Source organism: Labrus mixtus, chromosome 1, assembly GCF_963584025.1.
Source record: "Labrus mixtus chromosome 1, fLabMix1.1, whole genome shotgun sequence".
In the NCBI taxonomy this organism is placed as follows: Eukaryota; Metazoa; Chordata; class Actinopteri; order Labriformes; family Labridae; genus Labrus; species Labrus mixtus.
In genome coordinates, this window is record NC_083612.1 from 14,162,112 (window position 1) to 14,182,154 (window position 20,043).

Here is a 20,043-nt window from a genome sequence, read left to right on the forward strand (position 1 = left end):
CCAAATTGTAGTATACAAAAACGATTACAGTCAATGTTATCTCCAATTTAACTCAACATATACCAGTGATCAAATATTATTATGGACATACTTCTGGTTTTCATGATTTCATGTCATATTTAGTCATGTTTTCTTCATGTTTTTCCAATTAATTGATATGTAAAAATTGACCTGAGGGCCACGTTGAGGGTTGATGGGGGCCGCATGTGGCCCCCGGGCCGCCAGTTGCCCACCCCTGTTTTAGGCAAACACATTTGTAAATGTTTAGATGTGCTATTTGATCTGATCTGATATTAAAGATTGAAGAACTTGTTTCCTGGTTGCTTTCTATGATAAAACGAATAACCTGTAGAGATTATACCTTTTTAAAAATTATTTGAAAGGAAATTGAAAGTTTCCTCAAAAGCAAAGACAATCACTAAAAATGTTTAAACTAAACTGATTTAAGTTGACTAAAATATAAATATACAGTATATATATTCTATTTAAATTGATGAATTAATTTAACTCAATTTTTTAGGCGGATTCAACTTTTGATAAAGTATTTTTGATTTCAAGTCAAAAGAAATTGAAAGAGCATTTTGCCTCAACTAGATCATTTAACAGGAACTGAATTGTGATCAAATGTAAGTACAACTGACTTGATGCCAAATGTATTTGACAAGAAAATGTTTTTTCTTAAACAATCTTAATAATCACAAATTTATCTCAACGTATCTTTTTAAGTTCTGTTAACTTAACATTTAGGGCAGCCTGGACACTCACTTTAAGTTATAACTAGTTTCTCTTTTACAGTGCAGAGGCACACAGCACATTTTAAAAGAGTGGCTAACTTATAATGCTAACCCACACTTTGAATTCAGCTTCTTCAGAGTCCTCCTCTTCATCCTCCTTATTATCCTCAAGGTGTGGCATCACATTATTCTTCACTCTGTCAGCCTCCTCTTTGCTGTAGTCGGCATTTTGTTATTATCACCACCACAGATATCACTCACTGTTTCCTAATTTCCTTATTTTAAAGGAAGTTCTTAATAATCTGCTTAGAACAAACATATTGTATCTCACCAAGATGATTCAAAAGTGTACATCCTTAATCTGGAAGCTTAAGGGGACTGTGTGGAGTAGCAGGGGAAACATTACCATGTAGCCACCACTAGGGGGCTCAACTGAGCTACAATTTAAAGGTGTAATGTTCTACAAATGCCATGCCCATGATAAGTATAAACCCCAATATAATCAGAAAACGGCCTCTACAAAAAAAAAAACACATTTTTTTCTTTTGAGAAAATAATTTATTCGGGAACACAATAAACATGTTTCCTCACATTAGTAGATCACACACACCACCTTTCTTCAACAAAATCACCCAGTGTTCAGTAACAGATTACATCATGTTGTGTTGGTCAGTGCGCCTCCTCTTGTCAACTCCACATCTTTTACCTTTTTTTTCCTGCTTTAAAATGTTAATAATTAAAGCTGCGTAATAATGAACTCCGAGCCCTGAAATGCCAATCCTCTTTTCTTTTTTTCTTTTTTTTTGGGGGGGGGGGGGGGGGTAAAATGATAAAATCGCACAATTGTAGGCAATATTCATCTCAACATGAGCTGTATTTTCTGATTCATTTATACATGTCAACTCATTGGAGGTTTAATGTAAGTAATATTACTCAATTATTTTCAGCTTCCAAGTAATAAAGAAAATTGAGCCCACAACCTTAAAAACAAACTGTTTGAAGCACTGGGGTTAAGATAAGTACAGTGGAGCATATTAACAAGGTAAAACAACACTTCAGATCCCACACCCCATGAGAGAATGATCTCAGTGTTTATGACATGATTTGGTCGAATGCCGTCTGACACTATTTCCTAACACATTAGTATTGAAACGACAAAAGAATCCCTCCTAGTTGGTTATTGCCATTATTTTTGTAATATCTGTTCCCTCAAATATTTAAATATAGGCCTACACTTTTTAAATATATATATTTATGTTTTTTTTTTTAGCCTTTGTAGAGTTAAAGTGAAGACGTTTTGGTTTTTGTTGATCAGAAGTGGTGACATGACACAGTATACACTTACTGTATGTTTACTCATCAACACTCACACTCTGATGCGTTTGCACATGTAAATAATACAAGACCAAAATGCATAACAGTACAAAATACAAAAAAGATACCCCAAATAATCAAATGTAAAAAAAATACATCCAAATTATACATCCAAACCTGCATTTTTGTGCAAAGTTGGGGAGAGGCAAACAAGAACACAAATGGCTCTCACTGCGGACACTGGGTTTGTGCTGGCGTTGTCATTGTTCAGCTCATTTCTCCTATGAGTCCGAATAAATCCAAACCACACCTGATCTTTCTTTAACAGAGAGCTGCGGACACTGTGAACCGTGAACTGTATCATCTCAGGGCAGATGTTGGCCATAAATGCCTGGCAGTTGTTGTTAGGTCTTTCTGACAACAGATGGCGACAGTGACATTTGGTTTGTGGGACACAGGATGGCAGACAGCCTATAAGGTGGACCTTTGCTGTCAGTGTCGTAATTTAATGCAGATTTTCTTTTAACCTCACAGGTCCATAAAAAAAAACAAGGTTCCAATTAGTTTCATACAGTGAGATTTACAGATTTGGATGTTGGGGGAAAGCGAGGCATCGTGATTGGATCAGGAAGTTACATACTGTATCTCCTTAGTTGAAAGGGATTACATTGTATGGTAAATCCCTTTTTTTTTTTTAAATGAAAGCCGAGTCAGCATGGTGTGATTAATAACCGGACCCAATTGTATTTTCATAGAACAATCTCCACAAAGGGAGGATAAAGTTAAGCCATTTGCGTCTCAAACATGAGATCTCGATACACCGTGATCGTAGATTCATCCTCCAGCCAGAGTAAAACCAAATTAATTTTCATAAGTGCTAATAATCTCTATAAGTGTTAGTTCTGAAATGGTTAGTTACTTAATGGATATATTGATCAAAAGAAAAAAATGACAGAATATGATTTTGTCTCTGTTCAGAGTGAAAATGTGAAACGTTTGCTAGTTCAGTCTTCTTAAATACAAAGATTTTCTCCTGTTTTTACCACTAAGGAGAGGAAATGTTTTTGGCAATTGAAGACGTAACTTTAGGTTCTGAGATGCTCTTTTGTGTCTTTTGTCGTTTGTCATTGTTAGCTGCAGCATTTCGTTCTCTCAAATTTTATCCCAATTTTTTTTTAGAGGTTAACAAAAAAATATGAATGCTCAAAATCAAAATCATCCTTCAGCCACGATGACTCAGAGCCTTCTTTATACCAACTCATCATTTTACGGTTCTACAGTTTTCTAAAGTGTGAGGTCCATCATATGACTTTTTCTAGAATGCTAGACTTCCTGCATCTCACTACTACTTCAAAATACTATGAAACCCAGGTCTTAAAAAAAACCTAAAATGCCTCACAACAGAGGTGGTTGTCAATTCTCAGATATCCTTTCATCATATCCATCTGTTTCGTCACAGTGTTTCAGAATAGATTACTTGGCTGGACTGGCAGAAGCTTCCTAAGCCCTTACATCAAAGCTCTCTAACAGATTCCGGTTTTTAAAAAGTCTATAGGTCCCATTATTGCAGTATGATTTAATCTAGACATGTTTGAGATGGATTTCTACAAGTCACTGCAGTGTTCCTCCAGTCCACCCTGCTGTGCTGCTGCAGCTTCAAAGCTCAGCTCATCCCAGAAAAGAAAACAAGACATACCGTCTTTAAAATAAAATATTCCCTTCTGCCAGATCTCTTTTGCATGCGTTGCCCTCCATCTTATTACACAATTACCAGTATTTGACAAACATTCCACTAAAATAAACATTTGGTTGAGCATTTCTGAGCACTCTTACTCATCACACCTCACAGCTCAGATAACGAGAGAATGAACTGCTACACGCTGCTGAACTCCCCTTTGAAATAGGGCCCCACATCAACCGAACAGCCGAGGGCATTTTCCCAAATCAGACACCGAAGAATCATTGGCAAGGAAAAAATACTAAAGTGAACTGAGATGTTAACACCTAATGAGGTATTTTTTTTTTTATGTGTACCAGCCTTTGAGCAGCAGCAGAGGCTATCACTCAACCACTCAGGGGCTAGCTAGTACAAGGTCAGTGTCTGTGCCGTAGGAGAGGGATATCAGAGACGTGGCTGGACCCTCAGCTGATCAAAGGCAGATGAAAGAGTAAGAGGGCTCAAAGACATGGACAAAAGACCACACAGGGAACATCAGAGTCATCTAACTTTGCGTTATCATCCATGCTCCCACCAGTTCTTTCTATGGGTGACAAACCATCAACAATCGCCTTGCCTGCACTTTAAATACTAAGGAAACAAAAAAGGAAAAAGCTGCGTCAAACAGGGGGTGTAAAGTGCATTAAATCAAAGTGATAGAATGCGACTGTGGGAATGTGCATGGTTCCCTTCTGGGGTTGATCCCTGCTCATGTCTGGTACACTTCCCTTTTAAGTGCCAAACACAAGCGCCAGGAGGATGTTATGAGCTGAAATAATGTGTCGAATCCCACTGTAATACTTAATTTCTCTATTCTACATTTTTCTACAAAACAACAGACATGAAGGGGGCCATAAGACCACCAACAGAGAATTTGGATCACACCTACCAAACACAAAATCACATGCTCCATCACAGGTCTTTAACTCTCGGTCTACACAGGCACACACACACACACACAGACACACACACACATACACACTAGATTTGTGAGTTACACATACATACTACAAAGACGCTGTGTGTTGGTTAAGACAACAGACTAGGCTACATGGCCTTGGCGGTGATAAGCAGTGAGCTTCTTACAGGTGCAGTAAGTAGGCACCGGCTGCAGCACAGTCCTTGTTTAAAGTTAAAGGAGGCTTCTTGTGTGCTCTTGTTTTTCACTGGACTACTCTAAAGTGGTGCTCTCACTTTCTTTTCAATGCCAGTTTGACTTAATGTTTGTCATATTTGGTCAAAACCTCCATTTGCCAAGGATCTTTGTCGTGTACACGCGGAGAAAGAAACTGTTCCTGCTTTGAATTCAAAGTCTTCCCAACGGAAAAGAGCACAAAGGCAGTTAGTTGTTTGTGTTCCTTCACATACTGTAAGGTGACGGTGATTACAAAGGGAACCGTGGGGGGGAAGGCGTGGAGAATTGTTTGTTTGTGTGGGTGTGTATGGGAAATTTGGGTAGCACCAGAGGAGAAGGCAGAGAAAAGAGTTTAAGGTTCAGTTCAGGTGTCTCCTCAGTGCTGGGACTGTAGGGGCTGGAGAGGGTGAGAGGGGAGAGAAGGGGAGAGAGAGAGAGAGAGAGAGAGAGTGACACAAAGGTTTATGCTTTTTCCTCTGTGCAGGAGCTCTCACTTAGGGGGCCACTTAGGCACGGTGGTTTCTGTTTCTCCCACTGGCACATGGAATTGGCGTAACCCACAATCACTTTGTCCATCCAGGTGAGGGGCTGGGGGAAGAGCACCGCACCCTCGAAGAAGCCCAGGTGGCCTCCGTGTAGCGTCAGGGAAAAGATGACATTCTGCTTCTTTGCTAAAGGACGACACAACACACAGGAATTAGGCCTCTGTACTCTGGACAGTGTGTACACAACAGTATCTGAAAGCAAACAGTCGACTAATGACCAAAAATGGCTTTAACGGGGATCGTATTATGCCCGTCATAGATAGCGCGGGTGTGTTTGACTGGTCAAACAGATAACAGCGTCACTCGGCTTCTGGCAGGTAGATACCAACACGTCTGGAAGTTTAAGCCGATCTACAGTGTAAGTGCCTTGACTGGTCTCTAAAAAGAAAGTAAATACTCACATGTGTCGGTTTAAAGTAAACAAGTTACTTCATTTAAGACTCAAGTTTTATTTTAATAAATTGACAATTTAAATAAATGCCCTGACCTAAACCCCAACACACTCTTGTTTCATGAACTGGTATGCTGAATCATCGACATCACATTATCACTTTAGTGGGGGAATCGGAGCAACTTCCTACAGTTAGTGTCTAAAAATAATGTGAATGACCTTCTAATAGCAGAGCAGTAAGGCTCATGGTTTTGGAATAAGATGTTCAACAATCATATATGGGTGTAATGTTCAGGTGTCAACACCTCGTGAAGTGTAATAATTATCGACTTACAAAACAGGACTGAGGGCTACACCTACACAAAAGGATGTTAACACTCGACTCCAGAGACCTGAAGGTGTTGACAGTTGCTAAATTTGTATTTTACCTTAGTCTTTCAATAAATCTGGAATTATCGCCTCAGGGTTGCAGACCTTTGCAAACCAGTCAAGTTGCAGTTTTACACCCAGCCATGTGTTTCCAACAAAAAGACTTTAACGTCAGCTTATATGGTTGTGGGTGATTTTTTTGTATACCTAACACATTTGAAGGAATAAAGTACCATAAAAACAAAACAAGAGCATATAAAGATATATATTAAACAGAAGAGATCACACCACAGCCATTTACAGAGGGAAGAGACTTTCCACTGATTGATCAGGGATGCTGTAGTTCTCTCATACTAATGTAACTTAAAAAACAAAGACAACATGTTTAAAACCGGGCGTTGCTAAGATATTGGTTTCAAGAGAGGGCGCTGGACATGAAGTCACAGTGACCTTAATCTTTTAACTCTCTGACTGAGTCCAAGGGAACATTTGTGAAACATGGGAAGATATTCCAGCCAGGGTTTTTCCAGGAAATGATGATGTCACAGTAAAGTTGAGCTTTAAATCTAAAATGTCTTTACACCATAATTAAATTCAATTAGAAGTGTGCGTGATATTGTGTCATAAATATGGTATGAGTGCTTTAGTCATGATCAAAAACCATAATGACCTTAAGCTTTGACCACCAAAATCTCATGCGTTAACCTCGAGTTCAAATGGTCGTCTGTGCCACATCTGAAGGCATCCATTCCCCTCTGACATTCTTGAGATAAACGTATCCACACATATTAGAAAAAGGTGGAGCTGTGTAGAGGCAGGCCAAAAGATAACCAGAAAACATTGTGCCACCTGCCGCAGTTGTCGGCAGCATAGTCATGAAAGTGGGAGTGAAACCAATCACCCATATATTATTTCATGAAAAAAAAAAAGAAGAAAACCTTCAACAGTGCTACGGCTGTGGACAAGCAGTCTGAGTGGTTCCATGAAATGGATTAGCCTGAATCTTTTTATTGTCCTGCTTTTATCTGGGTTAGTGGGTGAGCCAGATGCGGTTGACTAGCGATTAAGATCCCACAGGGTTTTCACCACTGTGCACTATTCATGTCAGCGGCTGAGCTGCCACGAAACAGCCTAGTGCTCATTCAGACCCGGAGCCATTTCTACAGCAATCTCTGAGTGACAGGTGGGAACAGTGCGATCTGGAGAACACCTTGAACTTTAAAAAGACGCTCAAACATGTTACATGCGCTGCCACATTCTTTACATTCTGGCATGAAACCAACGATGCACTAATGAATCTTGGGGCGCCAATAGTCTAGTGGTTAGTGAGCTCGCCTAATGTACGGAGGCTGTGGACCCTAAGCGGGCGGCCCAGGTTTGAATCAGACCTGTGGCTCCTGTCCTGCATGTCATTCTCCAATCTCTCCCCAATTTCTGATTCTATCCTGTTTCTATATAAAAGGCATAAAAAGCCCAAAAATAAAACTTAAATAAAAATAAAAAAAACATGAATGAATCAGAGGTATTACTAAATTTCAAGCTGTAAACTTATCAGAGATGTTTTATTCCAATCTTATCACATCACCAACAGGGAGTGTACTTCTGTCCTCTCCGGGTAATCTTCTGTCTGAGTCACTGTGACATATTTTAGGGCAAAGGTGAAGGCTGATCCCCTCTACAGTAAGTGTTACTTTTTAGAGACACGTGCAGGACAGAGTCGCATGAACTTCCAGGCAGGACTCATCCGCCCACACAAACAACCTCACATGAGGGATTTTCCTTTTCCAAAATAGTTTAAGAGGCCAGTAGGATTAAATTTAGCTCAGGCTGAAGAGGAAGGACGCTTCATTAGACACTAGGTAACGTGGAAGCAGTCTAAGATTAGATTACCGGTAACTGTTTGGGAAGTGAGCTTTAAATACACTGTGAAATCAGTAGCAGGTAAAAAGTTAAATAATGGCTAGAAGTAAAACTATGTGGAGTGTGTATGAGTGAGTGTTACAGCTGCTTTACACACCCACAGACATAAATCATAAACGTGACCTATCTGTAACATTCTGTCCTCCTCACGATGTGGAGCCAACTTATAAGAAGGCCTCTTGAGATTGGAGACACGTTTTTTGTTTTTTTTGAGAACAAAACTTTGGGTGTCAACTGTAACCATTATAGTCAGACAGGACAGGACAGGCATGTTGCATTCAAAAAGAAACGATGACTCAATGGGCAACAGGGATTAAATATGTGACACAATGCATCTATAAGAACATGACAAACTCCAGGGCAGAGTTTCCCTATACAAAGCCAACTACACACTTATTCAGGACAATCTAGTATCATATATAGTTTAAGTTGTTAGTATTATTCAAGATAAGATAATAAAATAACAGAAGCAGCATAAAATGATGTCCATGCATTTTAAAATTATTTCATTTTCCTATAAAGAAACACTTTAAGTGACTCTTAGATCATTCTTTCTCTCCCTTTTTAATGTTTTTATTACTGGAAGACAACAATTAGCTGTACTTAAAATTTGGAGCTGCACTATCCAGAATCTTCAAATTACAGACAACAAAACTAGATCAACAAAAAGTATTCAAAAAACCAGTACATGCTTGAGTTTTTTTTTTTTTTTTTTGTAGTTTTTGTAATACTAAATACATATCAAAGTGTTTCCCTTTAAGGTCTCTTGCTTATATTTCAGCCACAAGAGGAAAATATGAATCCCTCTGTCTTAAACACCGTTGGTACCAAGAAATTAAATGTGAACTAACATTTGAAAGTTAAAAAGTTAATGCCCAGTACGACATCACAGGAACGCCATACTATATTTCAGTGAACATGGTTTAAAAAGCTTGTAAGAATAACACTTCTGAAACACTAAGGTTTAAAACTGCTGCGGTTGTCATGATGCATGCTGGGAGTTACCTGCTAATGTGCGGGGAATGGTGAGCAGTGAGTCATGGACCAGAGGATCGTCTGCAGAGTTCACTAGCAGCAATGGCACCTTCACCTGGAAATACAAATCAGCCCATCGATTAAATACACAAACAAACTGAATAGAGAAACATTATAATATGATGATGTGAGTCTTGTGCAAAAGCAGATCTTACATTGTGGATATAATGTACACAACTCTCCTTCTCATAGTACTCTTTGAGAGAGCTGTGGCCGTGGAATTTTCTGTTGAAACACAAAAGATGAAGTGTGGGTAAACAAACCAGAAAAAAACTGACATGGCAAAACAATCAAAACAACACTGACAGGTATGAGCTGTCACCTATTTGCTTCTCAAAATACCTCATGATGTTGTCGTCGATCTGCATGAGGGACGTCGCTGTCCACAGCCGACCAAAATCTGCATCTAACCTTTTAACGGAGCTTCCTCCAAACAAACTGTGCCTGTAACATGCAGAAGTGACAAAGGTACATACACGGAAAGACAAGAATCATTCATAAAAAGGTGTTAGCCTGCAAACTACTTAACTATTTGTGAAATGCAGTAAGGGACTTAACCAAATCACTGGGTGTGGAGGGGGATCTGAACATTTTGTTCAACTTATAATAAAAGCAAGATGCTCTTGGTATGACACAGCATGGGACGGATTGTATGTGAGAATGTAATATGTCTGTGAGTCTGTGTAATGTCGGATTGAGCCTGGTGGAAAACAGCAGGTCACTGTCCTAGTGTTCTCTTCCTGCAAGTAGGTGTGTTTATCATGTGGAACTAGCTGCGGTTGCTGCTGAGCAATAACTTCAGATACCATCAAAAGAGTTTAGAAATGTTTCGAAAACAAATAACGTGTCTTTTTTTTTTTTAAAAGCAGAAGTGATGTTTGAGAACTATCTCCAGGAGACCTCCTAACAACAACAACGTTACACATGCCACTCATGTATACTATGGTGAAAGAACGTGGACTGCATGTGGAGGATACCTGTGTGAGAGGATGATTTTCTTCATGTTGTCTGCCATGAGAAAATTATAGAACCGTCTGAACTGGTCCCACTGTAGGAATGTTTCCTGGGCCCTGGGGGAGAGAGAGCGAGAGAGACACACACACAGGAAGTAAGCTTTGTGCAGCCCGTCTGCATTCCATACAACACACTAAATGTCCTGTGTAATCCACTGGACAAAGAGTCACGCTGGTGCAGAGAGAAGCAATGCTGTCAGGCATTACTATGCAGCTCACTGACAGAGACAGACTGAACCAGCACATGGACAAAAGACATTTAACTAAAACCTGAACATTAGATAATGTTAAAGTTAAAAAGTAATATAAAGTTTCTTAAATTAACCTGACATTATTTGTAGAGAAGAGGGACAGCTTAGGAGAAGAGCTGACACATGGGCAAATAGGTTGCAACACTGATTTAAAAGGAGATTCATTGAAAGGGAAAAAAAAAAATCTGGATTACAATTTTACAAAAGAGCAGTGTCTCTACAACAGACTCGTCCCCCTGCAGACAAATACATAAAACTTTAAAAGACCCAGCCTGTCGTGTCTGCCTAGAAACTCTGGCTGCATTTAAACCAAGGAGGTGTGACTCAGTCCAATGTGAGCACAAGCTGTAGATTCAGCTCTCATGTACTAGTAGTTTAGAAACCTACATGCAAAAATACAGGATGGTTTTGTTTGCGCCGTGTTCCATAAATGTGCCTCTGTGTGTTCACAAGGTGTTTATCCTGGGCATATTGTCAGACCAGCAGTTCAGTGCATTGCATTGTACACACATCAACCCTTCTGCTTTATTCCAAATTAATCAAATAAAAAGGTTTTAAGTCAAATGCTTAACATAGAATATCCAAGTTGAACACACAGACCATCCACATTACTGAGGGAGAGCAAACTGTGAAGACAAATGTACGTTTCAACCAGTGCAGAGCTCTAAAAATCTGAAGCTGAGTTTTTACAAGTGTGTTTAATGGTCATTTAAATAGTTCAGAGAAAAGCTGAAAGATTTAACAATTGAAAAGAGATTCTGGGTAGACCGAACCACATGGATGTATTATGCAATCACTAATCATTCCTTGGCATTATGATGATTGCTCTTCTTCAATATTTTTTAAGTGTGAACACCTAGAGCTTGTGTAATAAAGGGGCTTAAATGGCAGAGTGCATTTTAATGAAGAGATGAGAGGACAAGAACCCACCTGAGAGCGCTGTACCCCTGACAGACGCTGACACAGCACAGCACTCGCTCCTGGTTTGTCATATTCTCTCCCAGGAACTTGCACACAATGTTTCCACCCAGACTGAAGCCCACCACGATCAGCTGGGTCTGAGGATATGTTCGCTTAATGTAGCCAACCATGGAGGCAAACTCCCATGTGCATCCTGTAAGAAGAACGGTTCAGTTTTCAATCAATACATATCACCTCTGTAGGATGGAGCATTCGTCTCTGCTCAGCAGTTCCAGCTGATGGTGCCTAGACTCAGGGCATTACACTGTCCGTATCAGACCTTTTTAAAAGAGCTCAGGCCTGAAATCTCTTATTATCTCTTTTTCTGAAAGCTTTAGTGGCTCATAAAGCCTTTAAGCTTTTACCTTGATGTTGTAATGAGTTTTGTCTGGATGAAAGCTTTAAAAAAACCTCAAACTAAACCAGATTAAGGCAAAATAAGTTAATATGTATGAAAAGATATAATTATAAATATCTTTGAACATATAGTTCAGCTGTGCTCACTGTTATGAAGCTCTCACTGGCCTTAACCCCAGACGATTTGATTAGAGCAGAGACTAAGAAAATAATAAATAAATAAAATGCTGATTCAGTAATACTGATCATCAGACCAAAGAAAATCCCCTTTTCATTCTCAAATCTGGGTTATTATTATTTTTCAATAATCCTACTACAAAAATGTGATCCTGCACTTCATCTCTCAGATATGTCAAGTGAAGTCAGTATCTTTTTCTCACCGTAGGTAAACATGCGTGGAGAGGTCAGCTCAATGTTTGGAAGAGCTCCCAGGTGGTTCAGCACAGCGCAGCGGTACCCTTCCTTCTGGGCGTAATCCACAAAGGTTCGGACGTAATGCTTCTCACTATGGTTACCAATTCCAGGACATATCACCATGGTGATGTCATCTGGTGAAACAGACATACGGATCAGAGAGAGACATTTTCAAGTCCAAGTCCATGTGTGCTCATTTCAAGACAGCACATGAGGTGTAGAAGGAGCCAATCTAAAATAAAGGATTAGTTTGTTTTTCTGTCACATACAGCCTCAGCAAGAAGAAAACAGAGATGGTAACGCTACTTTTTTTGGGGAAACTGATGTCATGTGAGTCTTAAGCTTTCTTAGCAGATCACAAGATCAAAGTTAAGGTCAGGGTTCAGCTGAGGCATTCAAAGAGAGGAAAACCATCTTTAAAACTGTAAAAGTAAAAAGTCCAGCAGAAAAAACTAAAATGGTAGAAACCTCAGCAGAGGAGGAATCTCTGTTCCAGGACGGACACACTCAGTGATTGTAGCACCGCGTAGCATGAACAGGCTAAATAATAATAGCAATAAAAAAGGAACAGCATTTCAAGATATTCCACAACATAGATGAGATTTCTCTGTTTGGCACCAAAGCAAAGATCCAATTAGTCCTCAACTGCTACAGTAAATAATGTCCATTAAAGAATATGTTTGTAAAAGAAATGAATGTTAATCAAATTCATCACCTCCTGTTCGATGGTCCCCCACTGGCTCAAACAGGTCAAAGGTTGCAGTGGCCCCGTCCTGCATTGGTAAGTACTTCCTGATTCCACTAGGGTGAGGTGAACTCACCCGACCAAGTTTACCGTACAGAGCCGTCTGGAGGTGACCGCTCTTGCCCCACAGTAAGGGAGGAATGTACCTGCAAAACACAAACGTGGTATCTGCTATTACATTTGATATGGAAATATGAGCGTACTGTACTAATGCACTCAATAAAAGCTCAAAGTAAGAGCCAAGAAAGACCATTAAACACAATGTTGTCCTGCGCAGATACATTTGCATTCCTGGTGTATTACGCTGACATTCTGGTTCCTAGTTTGCATATATAGTCACATTTCTGTCGCAGCTTTTGAAAAACAGCTTTACGCTCCCAACTGACATCAGTCTGTTGCTTTGTTTTTATAAGTTATGCTGAGCATGGGTACTTGAATCCCTGTGATACCTCTGTAGGAGTTATCTGTAGGAGTCAAGTCTGTGGATTACGTAATTCTCCTTTGAAACATTGTGCCTTGTGTTGTGCATTATCATGAATCACCATCTTGTCCAAAAGTCCAAAAGGATGTGAACAACCTGACAGGAAAACTGTGTCAGGGGCTTTTTTTAGTCATGTATTATGAAGCAAAGGTCCATCAATATATTGAATAATCATCATAGTAGCTATAGAGATAACACCCAAGACATGTCTGTGTTTGCGTTCCATGCGATGCTGTAACCCTCTGAAAAGGGAAAAGGCGTCATATCATGACTCAAAACCTCCGGGATAGCCTCGCCTGATAATAAGGCTGCCTGAATATACTTTATGTATTTGATGGATCTTTATTCTATGGTTTCTTTCTCTTGTTTAGCATTCTTTTATTTTATATTTTCTCTTAATCCAATAAAAGATTGTTTTTTTTATTTAATTTAATTTGTATTCTAAAGTACTTTTAGAAGTAAAATAATACATAAAGAAACACAATGATGTTGATTATGTTAAGTTCCTGTGTTCCTAACATTTTAGCACAAAGTTCAAGTTCCTCTCTCTCACTTTGTTTCAATTACATAACATCCTATCTGGAATGTTCTTGACAACGTGATGTAGAGGGGCCGTCTTGGGAGGCCATCAGATAAGATAAACAATCTAAAGCTCACACAGAGTGGACACTAATGGTCTGTTTACTGAACAGAGTAATTGCAAAGTAAAATGCAGAGATAGTAAGTAGCAACACAGAGCGAAAGGATCAGTTACGTCAGCGGTTACTCCGGTCCTTCAACCTGGCGCTGCCCCCGACTTGCTATACCAACAACAATTACCGCACCTAGAAAACTCCCGATACATTTTGGGACTGTCAATCAAAAACCAGACTGCTTCCATTTGGTAATAATGTAATCACCTCTAGCATGCAGTGTTACTGTAAGCATACCTCAAGCTTAACCTTGCTTTTCCAGAAGGTGCAGGCTAAATCTATGACTACTGAAAACACAAGCAGCATTTTAATGTATTGTTACAGTTTGAAGAGAAAAATCTAACAGGACGACTGAGTCATTTTCTAAGATAAAACTTCAGGTAAAGACACTTCAGAGGTTTTGCTCCTTGATACAAGACAATGCTTTCTTTTCTTCAAATCCTCAAGATTTAAGAAGCAGGACTTTTATACTGCCCACTCAAAATGAGTGATGTTACAACTCTTGAATAAAAAAAAATGTGTGTAATTCAAAAGGTATTGTTCATTCTTTGTTTCTAATCTGTTAACCTTTTTGAATAAGAATCACAGAGCTGCCTTTATGAGCAAATTTCACCCTTGAATAGCGTGTGCATGTTCTATTGGATTTTAAAGCAAACAATTATCAGAACAGGAAACAGACACGTCAGTGCCGTCTGATGATGAGAAGATCTTAAGTCCAGTTCAAAGTCCAAAGGTAAATTCAAAGGCCTTTGATGCTGGGAAGGTCTGAAAATACTTGCTTTGGGAAAAAATAAATTAAAACAATAATGGCATGTGCTGACTTTCTGCTAAAAGATTGCTTGTAAAAAAAAGGGACAGAAGCCATCCCGTGGCTCATATAACTGAAGAGATAAACATCACTTGCACTAAATGCATGATAGTGTCTTGTACTAAACTGTGTTTTTGTTTTTCACTGGTTTATCTCTCCTTTATTTTTAACTTTTAACTTTGCTTTGCAGTTTTATTATTACAAGGCTCCATTTAAACATGTTGCTGCTAAAGGCCGTCGGGCATTGATCTGTTTATTATTAGCTGCTGGCTTGAAACCATTGGTGCGATAACATCCATGACCAAAATTAAAAAGCAAAATTCTACACAATGAGCTGATAAATGTCAGTGACTGCGAATGTCACTGATTAATATAGGCAAAATAATTTTCCTTGGAAAAAAAACAAGACAAAAAAAAAAACCAAGCTAACACCAAGATGGACTCCAAGAAAAGGTCATCTGTCCTGGTTTGTCCTCCTCACTACTTGTGTGATGTTCCCAAACACAGCTGAAGAAAAACGTGCTGTTGACTCAGCTAATCTCACAACATCCCTCCTATGCTTTCCTCTGTGTAATTGATCTTTGTTACGCAACACTGCAGGGGGTCATAACAAATGTGACTTCGCAACAACACAAAGACAGAAAACAGACGATGCTAACATCAACAATGCAGACAGTTTCCGAGTCTTGGGTTATCTCCGTTCCAGCTACACTCTAGGGCGTCCATTTCTGTGAGAAAAATATGGCTGTTCAGTAGAGAATGATAACAAGTGAGGCACAACCCTAAACACCACAGTGCCCTTATGATTCTGTGACACTGCAGCTGAAAGGCCGAGGGCTCAGTAACAATCGGTTATATAAGCAGATGCTTGTGATGGCTCCAAGGGAGAACACCCTACAGAGCTCCTCTGGAGTATTTCAACACCAGCAGACCACAGGACATCTGTGATGTTCATGCCACATTAGACGAGCAGGTAGATGTTTATGGAAAATTACTGGACATCAGTGCCAGACTGCTGATCTGGTTTAGCCTAACCAGGACAAAACCTGCTCACCATTTCCCAACAACTGATTTGCACCATTTATTATAAATCTAGTAGAGGTAGATCAGAGTAGACAGCAGACTTTCCCTGATTGGGAGACTTGCATCTTTAAACATGCAACCATGCTTCCCCTGCAGTGAAAGTCTATATTTGTATTGCAACTCTGACAAACCCAGTCTACCTTTGGGATAATCCCTGCAAACATAGCCTGATGTTTATTCGTGCTACAACTGACGGTGAAACAAGACATCTCTGGCACAGAAATAAGGCAAACTCGGGAACACAGATGACAGATGGGACCACCGCCAGACAAACAGCTACCTTCACTGCAGCCCCAGATGGCCGAGTAGCAGTACAATTTCTATGGTAATGCCTTGATTCTTTGTGACAGACACAGAGCTGAGACAAAACTCACTCTTTGGTCAGTTGAGGACAGGACTTGAGCAGGAACCGGTTGAGAGGAGTGTCCTGGTAGGTGAGGTCGGGCGGTGCTGTGGGGCTCTTGAGGTTCAGGCAGCGGACAATGATGTAGAGCACCGTGGCAACCGCAGCCAGCTTCATGCCGTCGAACATGGCCGGCAGCTCCGGGGAGATGGTGTGCACGTCTGACTTGTGGGCGTTCATGATTATTCTGAAAAACAAACAAGTGGACAACACTACTATCAGTGCTTTCCCTTATGAAACACAGATAACAATATATTATAATACTTTTTTTCTCAAAAACACTTTCAATTAATTAAAATTGCATTTTTTAAAAATACTTTTACTTCTTTTCATTATTTATTTAGAAGTGTTTTTTGGGCTCTTTGGTTGACTGATACTATGCCAGAAAGGTGATAAAGCACAGAGAGGGAAAAGTGAAATGTCAGTCAGAATATGATGTCTGACTGACCTAAATATCCCTCCTGGTGACCAATGCCCTGCAGATACAGATCTGCTGAAACAAAAAGGAGGAGCTACTTAGTCAGATAAAGCACTGTCAGTTACTTTAAACGCTCACTTTAATTATAATTCAGCTTCAACCATGGCAAGAGGAAGCTTTGCTAAATAGAGGATAGAAGTGCTAACATTACTTTAAATAATTACATTTTATTCACAAGACATTCAGGACTATAATCCTGAACAGAGAAACGCTGCATCTCTAATGCAATCCAGTTATAATACTTTTAGTTCATGGTGTACATGTTCCGGCTGGCATTGAGCAAAATACAAATGAGATGTGAAATTACAGAGAAAAAAAAAAGAGGAACTGTTGGAAAGACAAAAAGACCAATGGAGCTCCTGTTATCAGAAAGAAAGGGGAAGTTGAGATGTTTTTAACACTGTTTACCAAGCAGTCACATGAAACTAAAAAGGGAGGTAGCCACTTGTCAGCATTGAACATGCAGACAGATGATTATGAAATGATGCAACATAATGCAATTAACCATTATGAAGAAATGTGGCTTCTACTCACCTTTGATGCTCAAGTTAGCCCCCCAAAAAAGACTGAAGACCTGAAACGGGACGTCACAGTGTTGTGGTCAAACCTAAAGACAAAAACAGGAAATCAATCAATCAATTTTTATTTGTATAGCGTCAACTCATAACAAGTGTTATCTCGAGACACTTTACAAAAAGCAGGTAAAATACCTTACTCTTTGTCTGTTAACATTACAAAAGAGCAGGTAAAAAGACCTTACTTATTGCTATGTTACAAAGAGCCGGCCTATCCATCATGAGCATGGTCCCTTGATTATACTAATAGATCAGTATTAATATCCATTTTTTCTTATATTGTGCTGAAAGTGGCTTGACTTAAAGTCAGCATCTTTAATTGCATGTTAGGTGTCTTGTTATTTCAATTTCTTGTCCCAAACTAACTCAGAGATTTATAATTTTTCTGATTAACTGAAATGAATTACCAGAATTCATATTACAATTAATGTCCTTAAAAAAAACAATGAAAGCTTCAAATGTACAAGTACAGAACGAGTAGTTTTTCATCTTCTGTTCTATAGGTAATAGTTTGGTTGAATTGTCACTTGTTATCAAAGCTCGACACAGACAAATCTCCAACACAATCGAGTCAACCTGCAGAAATTAACACAATTTTCATTTTCTCCAGATATGGAGAGGTTTTGTTCATCTGCACCTACTCCCTCTAAAGAAATACACTTCACTTTGACATTAACAAATCCTTCAAATAATGATACATGTCATCTTTTAAGCGATATTTCTGTAGGACTGATGTGTCAACACAACGAAGAAGTTACAACCAGTGCTGTCAGAATATGTAGAGACTTCAACAGACTACAAACATGACTTGTAAATACAACTCAGCAGGTGCAGGAATAATCCCCAGCTGCATGATATTACCTTCATTAATAACAAAGGGCCTCCCAGCATTCACAAAGCTAATACCAGTCTCAGCCACTGCAAACACACCCAGTGAGTTACGTTACATCTGGCTGCAAGACTGTGTTTATTAAAAGTCACACTGTGCCAGTAAATAAATTATCCATTTTTAGCATGGGAGCAGTTGCTAAGATTAGCTCTCCATTCTCCGTCACGACTTCAATAAGCCTGAAAAAGAGCATTTTCACATTCAGACATAAGTGACCCTCGGCGAGCTGACACAACCATAATATGAATTTCAAGTTTGACACATTTCTGCACCGAAGAAAAGAAAAGGACATCAACCTGTGATGTGATGTTAACTTGCGTGTTGTTTTTTTTCTCCAAACGGAGGCCAACAATCCTCCCGTCTTTGCTCTCTCTCTCTACTCGGTCATGGAAAATGAAAACCATGAAGCCTTTTTTTTTTTTTTTTTTTTTTGGAGGAGCTTGCAGAATATTTTGCGCAGTAACTTCACATTGAGAGAATTAGCAGCCAGGTTAAATATGCTTTCTTAGTTGTATAATATCCACATTAAAGGGCTGGATGTCTGTGAGACTTAAATGTCCGTATATCTGCCTTTAATTATCAATCATCAGCACCAGCATCTGAGCGCGGATACATCAAACAAAACAGCAGCATCATCGGTGTACTCACCTTGGCTATGAGGGAAATGAATAAGCTCCTTGCTGCTTGTGAAGCGACAGGTCTTCTTTTTTTTTTTTTATATTCGTGACATTTCGTTTGTTTGTTTATTTAGTTTTCCTCCGACGTGTAGGACGCCCTCTTCTTTTCACAGAGTCGACGCTAGCCTAGCCGAGACAAGCGACAGCAGCTCTGACATTATCTACTTCCTGGAAGAATCTGGAACGAGGATGCCGGATTTGTCATTGGTTAAAACTCACAATGACGTAGCAACAGTTCCAATTTCCACGCCCATTATTTGTCAACATAATAACTGATACGCATTTTTCTCATTTCCTTTTTTTTGACATTTTAATGTTCTATTTTGTTCTAGATGGGTTTTTTTTAATAACATTGAATGTTTCTGACCCATTGCTCTGCTTGTGACAGTGTTCTAAGGGAAATTGTTTCCATAATCGTCGTCAATTTCTCAGATTTATGACAAAATTGTTGCAACCAATAACCAAATCCATTATGAATATTGTCAAAACAGTTCATCTGTGGATGGATTAGCATTTTAGGGAAATACCATCGACTCGAGAGCTTCCTAAACGTGACACTGAAACGTGTTACATAACATTCACTCTACACTGATCTCCATACTATTGCATGAACACAGATAATGTTTTATTAGGACATGCTTGTTGATAATGGTTACTGCATCTGAAAATAGGAACAATGATATTTAATTTCCTTACTCATACTACTTTAGAGAACAATTGCATGTATGACAAGTGTAAAATTTAAAGCGCTTTTTTTACACTATAGGCTATCTACAGTATTATGCTGTTTAAATAGGCCTAATTTATTTTAAGTGACGGATGAGTCTTTAATTATCCGTGGCCAACAGTAAAACTCAATATTGACAATATTAAAAAAAACAGCTGTCCATGTTACTGTTATATCATAAGATCCACCTGATGGCGACAGAGTACAAGATATTCTTTATAAAGAAAATGCTTCAAGTGAGGAATACTTCCCATACTAGTCATCTAAAGTTGAATTAACCTTAGCTCTTGAGACAACACAGCTCATGTTTAATATACAACTTTTCTGTTG

The 20,043-nt window shown here is 39.1% G+C and overlaps 1 protein-coding gene across 3 annotated transcripts; it reads right to left on the reverse strand.

Moving 5' to 3' along the window:
- Nucleotides 1-1,517: 1,517 nt before the first annotated feature.
- LOC132963730 (monoacylglycerol lipase ABHD2) lies at nucleotides 1,518-19,152 on the reverse strand. 3 transcript variants are annotated; one of them, XM_061033589.1, is made up of 12 exons: nucleotides 18,958-19,152; nucleotides 17,380-17,452; nucleotides 16,816-16,857; nucleotides 16,339-16,554; nucleotides 12,871-13,046; nucleotides 12,122-12,289; nucleotides 11,355-11,538; nucleotides 10,138-10,230; nucleotides 9,503-9,604; nucleotides 9,316-9,385; nucleotides 9,131-9,215; nucleotides 1,518-5,571 (listed from the first exon to the last, which is right to left on the reverse strand). In XM_061033589.1, the coding sequence occupies exons 4-12, from the start codon at nucleotides 16,545-16,547 to the stop codon at nucleotides 5,363-5,365; spliced, it is 1,296 nt and encodes a 431-aa protein (XP_060889572.1). In that variant the 5' UTR covers nucleotides 16,548-16,554; nucleotides 16,816-16,857; nucleotides 17,380-17,452; nucleotides 18,958-19,152; the 3' UTR covers nucleotides 1,518-5,362. The 3 variants fall into 3 exon arrangements, with proteins under 3 accessions (XP_060889572.1, XP_060889582.1, XP_060889543.1); XM_061033599.1 differs by having other exon boundaries at nucleotides 16,816-16,860; XM_061033560.1 differs by lacking the exon at nucleotides 16,816-16,857.
- Between the last annotated feature and the right edge of the window lie 891 nt (nucleotides 19,153-20,043).